Raw genomic sequence first — 12,800 nt, 5'->3', positions numbered from 1 at the left:
ACTTCCCTGGTTGTCCCTCCTCTTTCCTCTCCGCTGCCCTGCTGCTGTATGTGTGTGTGTGCGTATGTGTGTGCGTGCTTTGCCTTTATGTTGTCCTGGGAGACACGTTAGCATAGGTGTTGCTAATCAAACTAGCTACTGTAAAAACCATAGACATACTGTATGGCATATATTATTTAAAGTCTAAGGTAAAAACCTGTTAGAAAATGCTACTTCCGTTTCTGAAGTTAAAAAAAACGCTTAAGATTTAAACAAATAGAAATAATATAATTTAGAAGTTTTGCATATTTTTCATGATTTTTTATTTTATTTCCAGTACTACTAAATGTAGGTAACATTGTGGACGTATTGGTCAACATTTTTTGACGTTAAAATGTTTAATGCAATATAACAATAACAATGTTGTTGTATGTTGTGTGCAGTAGTAGGTTTTCCTACAGTACAGTCTCCACCTGGCAGCATTGTTTTTTTGATGACTACACTGACATCTTGTGGAAGAATTCAAGATTGCCTTAGTGTGCTTCATACAGCAATGCTGGCCCATGTAAGGTATGAATTACTGTGGTGGGGGTGCAGGGTAACCTTGATAAAACTTGAATGAATGTAGTTTTTTATCTAGATATATTTTCCATTTGATTAAAACGCTTCATTAGTTAACAGATTGTTATATTAATACATGATGTTTATTATAATGAAACCCCCATAATAATAATAATAATAATAATAATAATAATAAATGAGATTTATATAGCGCTAATTTTGAAAAACGCACAAAAATAGCTACTTTTTAGTTTTTAGATGTGTGTTACCTTTTAAAATGTATATTTCTCAAGCAAACATCTGGCCAAGCCATTTCGGGGCGGCAGTAGCTCAGTCTGTAGGGACTTGGGGGGTTGGGAACCGCAGGGTCGCCGGTTCAAGTCCCGGTGCGGACCAAATACGGAAGTTGGTCTGGTAGCTGGAGAGGTGCCAGATCACCTCTTGAGCACGAGGTGCCCCTGAGCAAGGCACCAAACCCCCTCCCCGCCACCAGCTCAGGAGCACCCACCGTGTGCAGCCCCGTCACCCTGACATCTCTCCATTAGCGCATGTCCATAGGATTCTGTTTGTGCATGTGTGTATATTTCAGCCTATGTGTGTGTTGAACTTGCAGTGTAAAACCTGAACTGTCCCCTTGCGGGGATCAATAAAAGTAATTCTTATAAGAATCTTGTCTTATCTTATGAGAAATCTTCTGCGGGCGGGTCAACAAACAGAAGACACATAAAGTTGTACTGAAAACTGATTTATTCAACTCACAGTTAGACCTTGTAGTTTAAGGTCACACGCAAAATTAAGCACCACAGTAAGTGCCTGTACACTGCAACATGCTGAAAGAAATGACACTTAGAAAAATAATTAATAAACAAAACTTTTGTGTATTCAACACCCCTACAGAGAATCATTGTTAGTCAATACAAACCTGAACTGCTTGATGGTTTGACTTGATAGAAATATTACCTGAATATTCTAAGTAATCATTGTTAGAGGAGCACAGCTTCCCAAGTTCTGAGCGAAACTACTTTTTCGTTTGTATTAGCAGGGTTAGATATGCAGAAAACGTGAATTATTTGCCCTTTAGAAAACACAAGACACAACAATAAACAGTGATCCTATGTGACATCGCCACACAAAACTAGAAAAAAATATATAAAAATGGCACGTTTTTTTGTTTTTTTTTAAAACCAAATGAAAATAAACCACATCAGAATGAGACACCAGTCTGTTATTGTACACTTTATACACAGAAGCCGTGGTCTCAGGGTAGTGTCATCTCCAGAAGACACAAAGCTTCACTCGAGGCATGCCTGTGTGTGAATGTAAATAAATTATACCTCAACAAAGCCTCCTCCGCCTGCTGTGTGCCGCAACTGCTGGCTTTGTGCCTCATAAATAAAAAAAAAAAGCCTCAAGCACAGGGGCACAGAAAATACTATGTCGTGTTTACACCAGCTGTCATGCTCACGTTTTTTTCTCTTTGGAGGCTCAATTTGAATTAAAAAAAAAAAAATCTGTTCCAACAGGAGTGACAAATGATTTCCTTTTTTTATTCTTGACTTCATAATAAAAAGGCTAACTGCATTACCTTGGTGAGAAATGAATACTCAAAATTGCCTCTCCCACCCCTTGAATCAAAGTCAGTAATCATTGGTTTCATTTTTCATTAAAACATAAGAACTAAGGTATGAGTCAAATCTCTGCCGTGTCACCTTCTTTCCCATAGTGCTTCATCAATTGACGACTCAGCCTGTCAAGCCAAATAACACAACAAGTTAAGAGCAGGTTAGAGGTCGACGGCGAGTGTCGGAAATATTTAGCGAGCTCCTCCAGATGTGTCTTCAAACAGAAGAGTGTCATGAATCATTTTAGAGCATACAGCGGTGCATCCATTGTCCTGACACAGCTCCGTCCTGGACCGACGACTTTGTTACACACTGTCCTCTGTGATGCTCGCTGCAGCCACACAATCTGTTTGTTGAGTGTTTGTGTGTGTGTGTATCTGTGTGTGTGTGTGTGTGTGTGTGTGTGTGTGAAGCTGTTTCCATCCTCGGACAGCGTAAGAAGTCTATGCTTGGAAGTCGTTCCCAAAGTGTCTTCTCTGTTCCTCGGTCATGGACAGATAGGTGGCCCTCATACTGGGGGAGTACTGCGGAGGTAGGAGGTAAACACACAGACACACCAACAGAGAATGTTACGAGCTCGTCACAGGAGGTTTAAAGGAACAGTCCACGGAAAATCTCACTTAGAATCAACATCTCATCATGTGTCCGATTCTCAAAAGATTATAGCTTAGAGAGGAACAGCAGCTATATCAGCTTTGATTCACAGAAGTTGCAATCCCTTTCAGCGGCAATATTAGTCCAAGGATTATTGGATTATTATTTGTTTATGTAAACAAACTTCGACTTCCGTGAACCAATACCTGCTGCTTTTTCAAAAGTATTTTAGCAGGAAATTGATTCTTTGTCAAACTGAAATTAACAATGATTGTAGAGGTTTCTTTTTTAGCATGTTAAACATGATGGTGTTTAATGTCCCAGAAAACCTCTACAGTTTCATTTGGCCACTTGTTAGCAACCCCTCTTTTTGAAGACCGTTTAAAAACTTAAAAACAAGTCACACTTGACTCACAAGGGTGCTAAATGTTTTAAGTTTAAGGCTAAATGTAAAAACCAATAAAGTTTTTTTTTCCCTAACAAATGAACGATAACTAAAACATATCGACTTTGAGAGAAGGTAACAAGAGATGTGAAAAAATGCTGATTTATTTCCTGGTTTAAGGTCAAATCCTGTCGTACTTTTTGGCAGAATGGTCGTTGAACAAAGACATTGCTCATACTTGAAATACCCTTATTCATATTTTTAGTGGAGTTAGCTGAAAAGATTGATGCTCTATAGAAGTTCATTGACCAGACGTTTAGTTTAGTTCAGCTTAAAAATTGAATAACGGTAAAACAGTCGGTCATCTTTTGATAGATTAGAAGTATAAAGAAGCATGAGATAATATTTATAATAACGCTAACACATTTGAATTTACTGATAGGTTTGACTTGATTTATCTACATATGTACTTTCGACAGATCCAGATCCAAATCCGACCTTTGGCCCCCTTCCTGCATGTCATTCCCCGATCTCTCTCACCCCGATATCTGACTCTATCCACTGTCCTGAACTTTAGAGGTTTAAATTATTATTAATTTAATGATTATCAAAGAATGGTATCAGTCTTTTTATCTAGCGTCCAGTAAGTTAGAAAGAAAAGGAGGTTTGTACAAAAGGTCAAACGCCTTCCTGCCATTCCCTCCCTTTCCAGTAGTTTATCTCTGTGTGTCATGGATTTTCTGTTCCTATGCAGAGACACACTCCTAATTCCCTCATCAGCTACGCTATATTTATACTTGCCCTTACCTACATAGCTTTTCCAATGGTTATTTCACCTCCCCGGGTAAAGGGCAAGTATGGTTTTGTCCTTCCTGCCAAAATGTTCCAGCCTTTTTAAGTTCCTGCCTGTTTGGGTTTTTGCCATTTTTTGGGGTTGCAAATGTAATTCCACCTCTTGCTTTTTTCTGCTTGTTACAAAATCATTCGGTGGATAATGCTGCAGGAGTGATTCACTTTACAAGACTCGCCTTTAACTCCACTGGGATTGCTGTGAATCTCAGCTGACCACAGTTGCAATCTGAGTGTTTTATGATCCATAGATGAGATTTTCTGCGGACTATTCCTTTAAGCCACACCAGAAAAAAGGTTAAAGGCTTGCGTAAGACAAATGCAATCTTCAATATTTTTAAAACACATTTAACCATTAGTAATAGTTACATATAAAGCTGACAAAATGTTAACTCAAACATTACTGTAACATCCCTCTCAATCTGTAAAATACCCAGATGGAATTAGTACAACAGAACTACACAGAGCCTGGTGCTTACACAAGCTGTCAAACTGAATGTCTAGAGTAGAAGTGCATGCACAGGGGAGGCTAACTGTGGAACAAAAAGGGAAACCCTGAGACATGACTACAGTAGCACCCTGTGAACACCAGGGGTAGACAAACCCTCACTAACTCAGACAGACTCTCTGCAATGAAGACAAAAGGCTGTGAGTTTTAAATCCATGCCAACAAAAAGGAAAAACCCGCACAGAAACCAAACAAAGTGATATGAGGAGAAGGAGAGGTAAAGACAAGAGATGCAACAGAGGAAAAGTGAGGGAGTTAGTCCTGTTGAAAAGAGTTGAAAAGACTTACTCGGTTTCTATACTGCTGAGAGTATATCTCCAAAAGTTGATTAAAGAAAAGAGGAAATATAGAAAATGAAAAGGTACAAACAAACAAACAAACAAACACATGACAAACGAACAAACAAACAAAAAAATACATAAAAGAAGCTGTTAGCCGCAGACTACTGCATGGTGCTGTACACTTGTAGTCATGAGGGAGAATGTCATTCAACAGTGCTGCCTGCTCTTAATTAGGAGAGAAGTCATAAGGCAGAGTGCATCACATTTCTGGTTAACTAAAGTTGGACCTTCAGACTGAACGTTAATGAGAATGATGACCGGCTAGAAAAACACATATAATATACTGAAATTACAAATAGAAAAAAATATACATTGTAAAAATGTAGGCGCATTTAAACCACTTTTTACATTTACAAGTAAATACAATATTTATATATAAAGTTTCTGTATCCTGAGTTAATGATCACAATATTAGCTGCGTTTCCTCTGCAAGTGGAGGAACTCAATCAGTACGTTGTAACAAGCACAGTTAAGTTTAGCTACAGCTCGATTTGGCCATTATTGGATTACTGTCCTCATCTCCAAATTCAAACACAGTGGAAGAATTATTTTATTGACGGAAGTATGTCTGACTCCGCGACAGAAGGTGGCGATATGCTCCCTTTAAGCTAGCTACTATCGAACCTTTTTTCTGCTTGTTGACCTTGCTAACAATTTAGCAAACCATAATGGTTTTAAGTCGACAACTTGACACCTGTACATTACAGCGCTGTACATTTTGTGCGTACTCTACACTTTACTCATGGTTCAAATGCACTGCACGTTATCCTTCTAGCTAATGGTGATATCCGAAGGCAGACGACAACTTGACTTCTGCTAGGTATTTAGTATTTATGTTGTTTGACTGCTGAGTCAAAGCTCAGCACGTACACTGTGGAGCCTGTGCAGAACCAATTTGGCCAATTTGGCTCCAATTGAGGCGTAAACATCCAAAAGTAAATTGATCCCCAACCGCATCATCAAGGAGTGTTGGTCCGACTTCGAGAAATTTGTCTTCGGGCGATTCCAGCTTTTTAAAAGTCAAGTTTTGAGTGGACTAGCACGATAAATCGACTTGTTCTAACTGCATGTAAACGTACTGAACAAGTCTCCACTGCAGAGACCAGAGTCCCTGGGACTTTGCTTGTCCCTGCTCCCAGCTTAGTTCAGTTCAGACCTGTATTGTCCCTTGAAGGGACATTTGGTGTAGTGCTATCAAAAAGTACAGGGACTTTGGAGTGGGGGCTTGTAGCACTAAACATTTATTTTTGGCTTGTCTAATCTTCACAGGTTTTTGCACCTTGGTGAAAATGCAGAAAACGATTTGGCTGGGTGGAACCTTTTTGTCCGTAAGAAGAAGCACCTGGGACTCTTGAGAACCTGAGTTATTTTGGTGGAAACACAGCTATTGTCTCTCTTTAAAAAGAACGTTACAAAACACTGATTTAAAGTCGGTTACTGTATATTAGAAATCTTATATAATTTACTTTGAGAGTTTTTGTGTTATTATATTTTATTGACAGGTACTAAAAGTATTTCACTACGCATTTTACTATGTATAAGGATGTATGTGACTAAAGACATTTCTGCATAATGCACTGAATTGCTGCATTTCATCACACACTTGCGTGCCTTGTTATTTAGAGGCTGTGCACTATGAAAATTTAATCCAAAATGTTTCTATTTTTAGCTCCGTGTTGTAAAGTAAGAAGACACGAGTGGCCCAGCTGGGGGCCAAATTGTTCACTGCGGAAGAAAACCTTCAGTGTCAACTCTGGAGCTTATGGGTTACGACCCGTTGTCTATTCCTCCTGGGAGTTCGGCCCAGGAGAAGCTAAATGATGTTCAGTTCATGATAAAATATTAACTTCATTACTTCTCCTCGCCTTGCTTTGGTACTGTAAGTCAGCCTCCGGTAAGTTATGGAAAGCAGATGAAGGCACAGTGCGCAGCATCTGAGTTAAATATTTAAAAATCAGGTGTTTTAAAAAGTTGTTCTTTGGAGGTCTTTTTAGAGTATGGCTTCATATCTGGGTGATATAAAGGTCAAATTTAAGGAATAAAGTGAGTTCTACCACTGAGCGAAGGTTTTTATTAAAATGGACTGTATTTTGTTGGCAGCCATTGACTCCGACATCATGCTCAGGCTGGGAGGCTGAATTGTTGTAATATTGACATACTGCTATGTTCAAGGATGTAAGATGAATAAATATAAGGAATATGACTGCTACTCAATTGTTTAGCAAAAGATAATGAACACTGAAAATCTAGAGGGAAATGTGGCTACATTTCAAGAGCAATCAATGCATTCATTGACGCTTTAGCTACGTACATAAAACCGCTAACATTATCCTCCAGCCACTTACTCAATAATATTACCATTAGACTGAAAGTGTGTGAAAGCTTAAATTATGTTTGGAAGTGTTACACGTTGTAGGGGAAAATGCTAACATTCCTAGCTAATGAAAATGTTAGCTAGGAAAAGTTTGAATGCTAGCATTAGCTGCTGTAGCTGCTTTTACCTGTAGTATTATAACATACACCCTACATCCCTCTGGATTTCTACATCAACTGTCTTTTCTGTTGTCTTCTAATTGTGAAGCGGTGAAATGATTATTATAAACACGTAATGATAAAAATGATACCTTAAAGGTCCATTTATTCAACCTAAAACCTTGAACATAGCAGCCTAATAGCAGCATTTTAGCTTTTAGCGCAGAGGAAAATGGCCACCATGTGAATACTATGTATAGCAGCAGTTTTTCATAAAAGGACATTTTTCTGTACTTTCAAGGCTAAATCTGTAAGTCTTTAGCACAAAAGGAAGTGACATCATAGAAAGGACTTGGCCTCTGGGACCCAACGCACCGAGGGAGGTGGAGAGCCTCGTCCTATCAGAGGCACATTCTCGTACCGTGGATTTCCCCCAAACAGAACTGTGTGGTTCCTTAAAGAAGAAAGAAAGAATTGAAGGGACTCAGGTTCAGAGATATTAAACACACATTAAATGCAGACATCTGATCTTCTCTCTCACTCACATGTACTCAGACATGGGGGCGTTTGTGAGAGCCGGGGTGGGCCGGTGCAGGCTGCTCTGACTGCCCATGCTGCTGCTGTAGCTGCAGAAGCTTTGCATGTTGGTGAGGTTGGGGTTCTGGGAGCTTATCCTCCTCCGAGGGTTAAATGGGTCCTCCTCGTCAATGTCGTCATAATCTCGTTCCCTAAAAAAAAACATCAGAGGAGAGGAGCCAGATGATTAGCTTAGTCTGGAGGTGTTTAACCTGTGAGAGATTATCCCAGGGTGTGCTAACATACAGTCTAGAGTCAAGGTAACGGTCATCAGAAAGTTCATCGTTGTAAAAAGACCCAGATTTCATTTTAGGTTCAGTGTGACTTACATAGTAAAAGGCAAGCATTGTCTCTGAGGTCCATACCAAAATAATCCATATATTACTGAGAAACCAAAGGAAACAAGATGCAGAACTTACCTGGAAACTATCACCTTTTAATCTTTTTGTAATTTCAAAGTAATGTACAGATTTCTTTCTGGGTATTGGTGGGCACAGAGGAACTGCAGAAAGCTAATACGACACACTTAAAGTCACGCTAACATTCAAACAGAGGCAAAGCAGCACTGGGTTTATGTTATTACCTACACCATTATTTACTAAATCTATCACAAAACTGATTTGTGTCTAATGTTTCTGAGGCAGATGCACGGTGTCTGACTTCAACTTGAGATTTGAATGTTTTGCCCCTCTCCCCACACATCATGTCACATTGCTTCCTGCTAATTTTAAAATGCACGGGGGAGGTTAAAAGTTAAACTTCCCCTCTTCCAAGAAGCGATGTCTTTCTTTGGAACTGTCTGAAAAGCAGCTGATTGATACATGTGATTCATCATAACCGACATTAAAACCATCTTTTTTTGGACAAATGCGTGATTGTGATATCATTGCATTGTCATATAGCTGTGAGCAGGGACTTTCCTTCAGGGAGCTTTTCTATGGGCATTGCTTATTACATTAAAAAAAGTCAGCTTCTGGGTAGATTACATTTGAGGTGTCAGTGCGTCTTCAGAAGAAGTTTCCAAACAGCCCCTGCTTACATCTTTATTACTACCAAATGAGAATGTTACTGACAAAGACATAAAGGTTAGAGATAGCTCATTGTGATGGATAACCTTTCAAAGCAAGTCTCAAAACTCTGCATGATATTATTCATTGTTTTCTGAATCAGGGCAAAACGATGCAGCTCTGAAGGACAGGGAAATGTCGTCTTTGGTATTATTAAGCACTTCGTGTTTGTCAGGTGAAAACATGTCAAATCAGCCTCAACAGTTTAGATAACTTGCTACTCGTGAAGGTATTTTGCATCCCTGCACTTACATAGTAGTATTTGTGTAGTAAAATATCTGGGCATATTTTAAAGAAGATATCAAATTAATATGTGTTAGCTCATAGAGGACAAAACGCTGCATGGAGATGGCTGCAGGAGGAAATGAGGGCGCCTGTGCAGGCATGCAGAGAACAAACTCACCTGCAGGCCATTTGTCTCCACGCCCGGGGAATGGCACACAGCATGACAGTGAAGGCACAGGCTGCCAGGGCGGAGAAAAGGCAGAGGTAGAGCATGCCCTCCACCCCGTCGTAGCACACCCCCACCATCGCATCCAGGTAGTCCTAAAGAGGGCAAACACACACAGAACTAAATAATGCTCGTTGGAAAGACTCTTGCTGTCATATTTGAATTCACAGCAGACAAAATGAAGCACAAGATGAAATGCACTCGGAGCGGTGGAGCGTGACATCTTCAGGAAGACATATATTTCATTCATGTCATGCACATCCAGCAGGAAGTCCCACATTATTCATATAAACTCGCAGCCGTTGTGATCTACACTGCAAAACAGTAAAGTTAAACAGCGCAGGAAACTAAAAAAAAAGGGAAAATGAAAATACTTTAAAAAAGTTCATTTCCATTTTCTGTTGAGGATTCCCTTTGCTCTCTTCTAAGTTCCACTTTCGGTTTCATGCTGTTTTCCTGCGTGGCCCCTGTTGACCCAGTTGTGCTGCTGTGATGCCAATTAGAGAACAAACCTTGTTGAGCCCCCTGCAGTCCAGCAGGGCGGTCAGCTGGTGCAGACTTGCCTCAGAGGAGTTGAGCAAATTCTGGATACCCAGCAGGTCTCTCTGTGGAGAATTCAGCATACATCACAGAAAGAGTGCTTATTATAGAAGCTAATCGATTTCATGCTTCTCAAACATTTGACACTGTTATTCTGTAGCATAAAGCCAAACGCCTGTGCGTATGTGATACCTCAGCTGTAGGAAAGAGAGGCACAGCAAACTGCAGCAGTCCCTGGATCTGGATCTGCATGGTGGTCAGGGACCTCTGGAAGATGGTTAGAGGCTGTAAACAAGAAAATGCATTTAAACTCAAACAGAGTAAAGAGCATGCAAATGAAGACAAACTGTGATCTATATGGAAATTTATACGACAAGGGGAGTACGGAAAGGCCAACGTTGAAAATAGAAAACACATTTCTTTTTTTTAAATTAAGTCATATGACAGTTTCCTCGTCTTTTCCCAAACTGAAAGCAAATTAATCATAGATAACAAGATACATTATGGAGCTCATTTTCAGTTGTTAATTGAGTATATTTGAAAGGGACAGATAAAGAAAAAACTGTGACATATGTCAGAGCTAGCTTTGAACTGGCAGGAAACTGTTAATGTGAACAGAGACAGTGAATTTGAGAAAAAAGGGTTTGAACTGTAAAAGCTGCTTAGCCCATGTGTGTCACAGGTCTATTAAACCTTAAGTACATGCTACACCCCCCCCCCCCTCCCAAAACAAGAAAACAAGTCATTGTCAGATTAAATAGAAGCTGTTGTCCAGACAATCAAATAGTTAGCTAAGCTAGGCTAATAAGCTTTTAGTAGGATTAGTTCTGCTGTCTTCCTTTGCTCCATTCTGAGTAGTTGTAGCTACTGACTAATGAGAAACACAATTACAATGTTGTTAGCATCTGAATTGATTTGTTCTTGTCTTTTTTCTTCTTTTTTTTTTTTAAGAAATGGTTAGTAAGTCTGCTTCAGTTTAGGCTAGCTGAGTTAGTTAGCTTTAAAGCAACACTGTTGAAATTATAACTATACATTAACAGATTCTTAAATTAGAAAACAATATAATTGCAGTCCCTGTTTGTCTGTAAAGTATTAGCCTATCCCAGAAACTGAATTTCATCCCTATCCTATGTTGGTTTCAACTCTTAACCTTAGAAGTAAATAAATCAGCTTCAGGGCAACTTCCCAACGCTAAAGCTAACATAGTCAGCAGAAATAGTTAGCTTCACTGTGGTCTCATTAAAAACTGCCTTTTGTTGAAATGGCACATTCATAGGGTATTATTTTATTTCTATGTAATTTATACCTTAGCCTACAGTTTTAAACCAAATATATCAATAATATATTATGGCTCTATAGGGCTGTGACCTTACAAGTTTCATCATGACAACATGCTGTAACTGGTGTCTCTCAGAGTGGTCGAGTAGGTTGATCATCCTACCGACAGGGGGAAAACTAAGCCCCCATATTCAGTTTAATACAGCCAACAGCACATTGATAATAACATCTCATCTAAAAGACAGCACCTTCTGCCCCATGACTATTCTTAAATTAACATTGAGGCGGAACCATAAATGAATCAATCTGCCACATCTCAAAAGGAAAATTGTATCTTCACAGTCACCGCAACGTAGAGAGATTGCATGGAAACCCCCTGGCCTGCAGTGGAATGTTAAATTGAAACAGGATATGGTCAATTACCTCAACCATCCACAAATGTAATTGCCTTCCTTTGATCTGACATTTCTTTCTGGATCTGCATGACCGTCTGTGGTCAAACTGCTCGCTGCTGCTGCACAATCCAAGCGACCTGATCAGACTTTGCTTTTTCTTTCAGCTTGGGTGAGCTTTTTCCCGAGCCAAATAAAGTAAAAAAAAAAATAAAGGGCAGAAAAGTGGATGTAGGAGTTAGAAAAAAGGGATGATGATGATGATAAGAATAGAATAGAGCTGAGGAAAGGGAGCAAAGTTGACGCAAGAGTGATGCCCAGAGCCATGAGATACAAGTTAACCAAGGGTAGAAGTACAGGGCACGGCTGTGTTTCAGGCTGAGAATACACAAGAGAGGGAAAGAGAGACAGAAGAGAGGAAGCTTGTATGTTTGCAAATCTATGTGAATTCCTGTATCTGCCAGCTTGCTCGTGAACTTTGCACCTGTTGGGCGTCTACGTGGCAGAGAAAAGAGAGCTGACTTTGTTTACCAGGCGGGGTGACGGCTGTCAGACCTCTGCTGCTCTGCTCTCGTTATCCTCAGGGTATCTCTACCAGAGCCAGATAATAGGATCTGAGCTCTGCTGAGCCACAGCATGTAGAAATTGACTTTACTGCTGACTGATGTAAGCAGCAAAGTCAGTGATCTGACCCCCAATCTCGACTCTGCTTTTTCGGAACAGTAAACTAACGGAACAGATGAATTTCAAAAAATGTTGAAACCACTCTGCAGTTTTGTTTTTTTTTTTGTTTTTTTTGGCTTGTTTTTTTTTGAGAACTACAGAAAAAGAGAAAGAAAGAAAGTAATGCTGACAGCCCCAGAGAATGTCTTGAAGCAATCTGCCAGACTCATAAGGTGAAATCGGGATGTGACTCAGACAGATGGGGCTGCACGCATAGACAAAGATGAGGCTTGAAGGGCAGCATAATGAACCCTCCCTCCATTGAGCGCTGATTTAGTAGCAGGTCATATAGATGTCTTAACATTAAGGTTAAAATGAAAAAAGAATTGTGGTTGGAAAGAAAAAGTTTTAAAATGTCAAATGTTAACAACAGAATATTTTTGACTATATTTCAATATGTAGAAAATAACTGTTCTAAATTTAAATGAACAAGGAATGTATGTTACCCTAAAGCAGGTCTTT

At 39.6% G+C, this 12,800-nt stretch overlaps 1 protein-coding gene across 2 annotated transcripts in view; it reads right to left on the bottom strand.

The window, feature by feature from the left end:
- Positions 1-1,269: 1,269 nt before the first annotated feature.
- ttyh2 (tweety family member 2) overlaps positions 1,270-12,800 on the bottom strand; it is a 70,292-nt gene continuing 58,761 nt past the window's right edge. The window contains exons 9-15 of one of the 2 annotated variants that reach the window (XM_061028022.1): positions 10,138-10,230; positions 9,918-10,010; positions 9,358-9,500; positions 7,857-8,039; positions 7,687-7,765; positions 4,787-4,813; positions 1,270-2,686 (exon numbers count right to left, since the gene is read on the bottom strand). In XM_061028022.1, coding sequence (XP_060884005.1) covers positions 2,606-2,686; positions 4,787-4,813; positions 7,687-7,765; positions 7,857-8,039; positions 9,358-9,500; positions 9,918-10,010; positions 10,138-10,230 — 699 coding nt within the window. In that variant the 3' untranslated portion in view covers positions 1,270-2,605. The remainder of the gene's footprint in view (positions 2,687-4,786; positions 4,814-7,686; positions 7,766-7,856; positions 8,040-9,357; positions 9,501-9,917; positions 10,011-10,137; positions 10,231-12,800) is intronic. The other variant, XM_061028023.1, reaches the window with a different exon arrangement.

Source organism: Labrus mixtus, chromosome 21, assembly GCF_963584025.1.
Source record: "Labrus mixtus chromosome 21, fLabMix1.1, whole genome shotgun sequence".
NCBI lineage: Eukaryota > Metazoa > Chordata > Actinopteri > Labriformes > Labridae > Labrus > Labrus mixtus.
The sequence above is the reverse complement of the archived record's forward strand: the minus strand, read 5'-3'. Positions and strand labels throughout refer to the sequence as shown.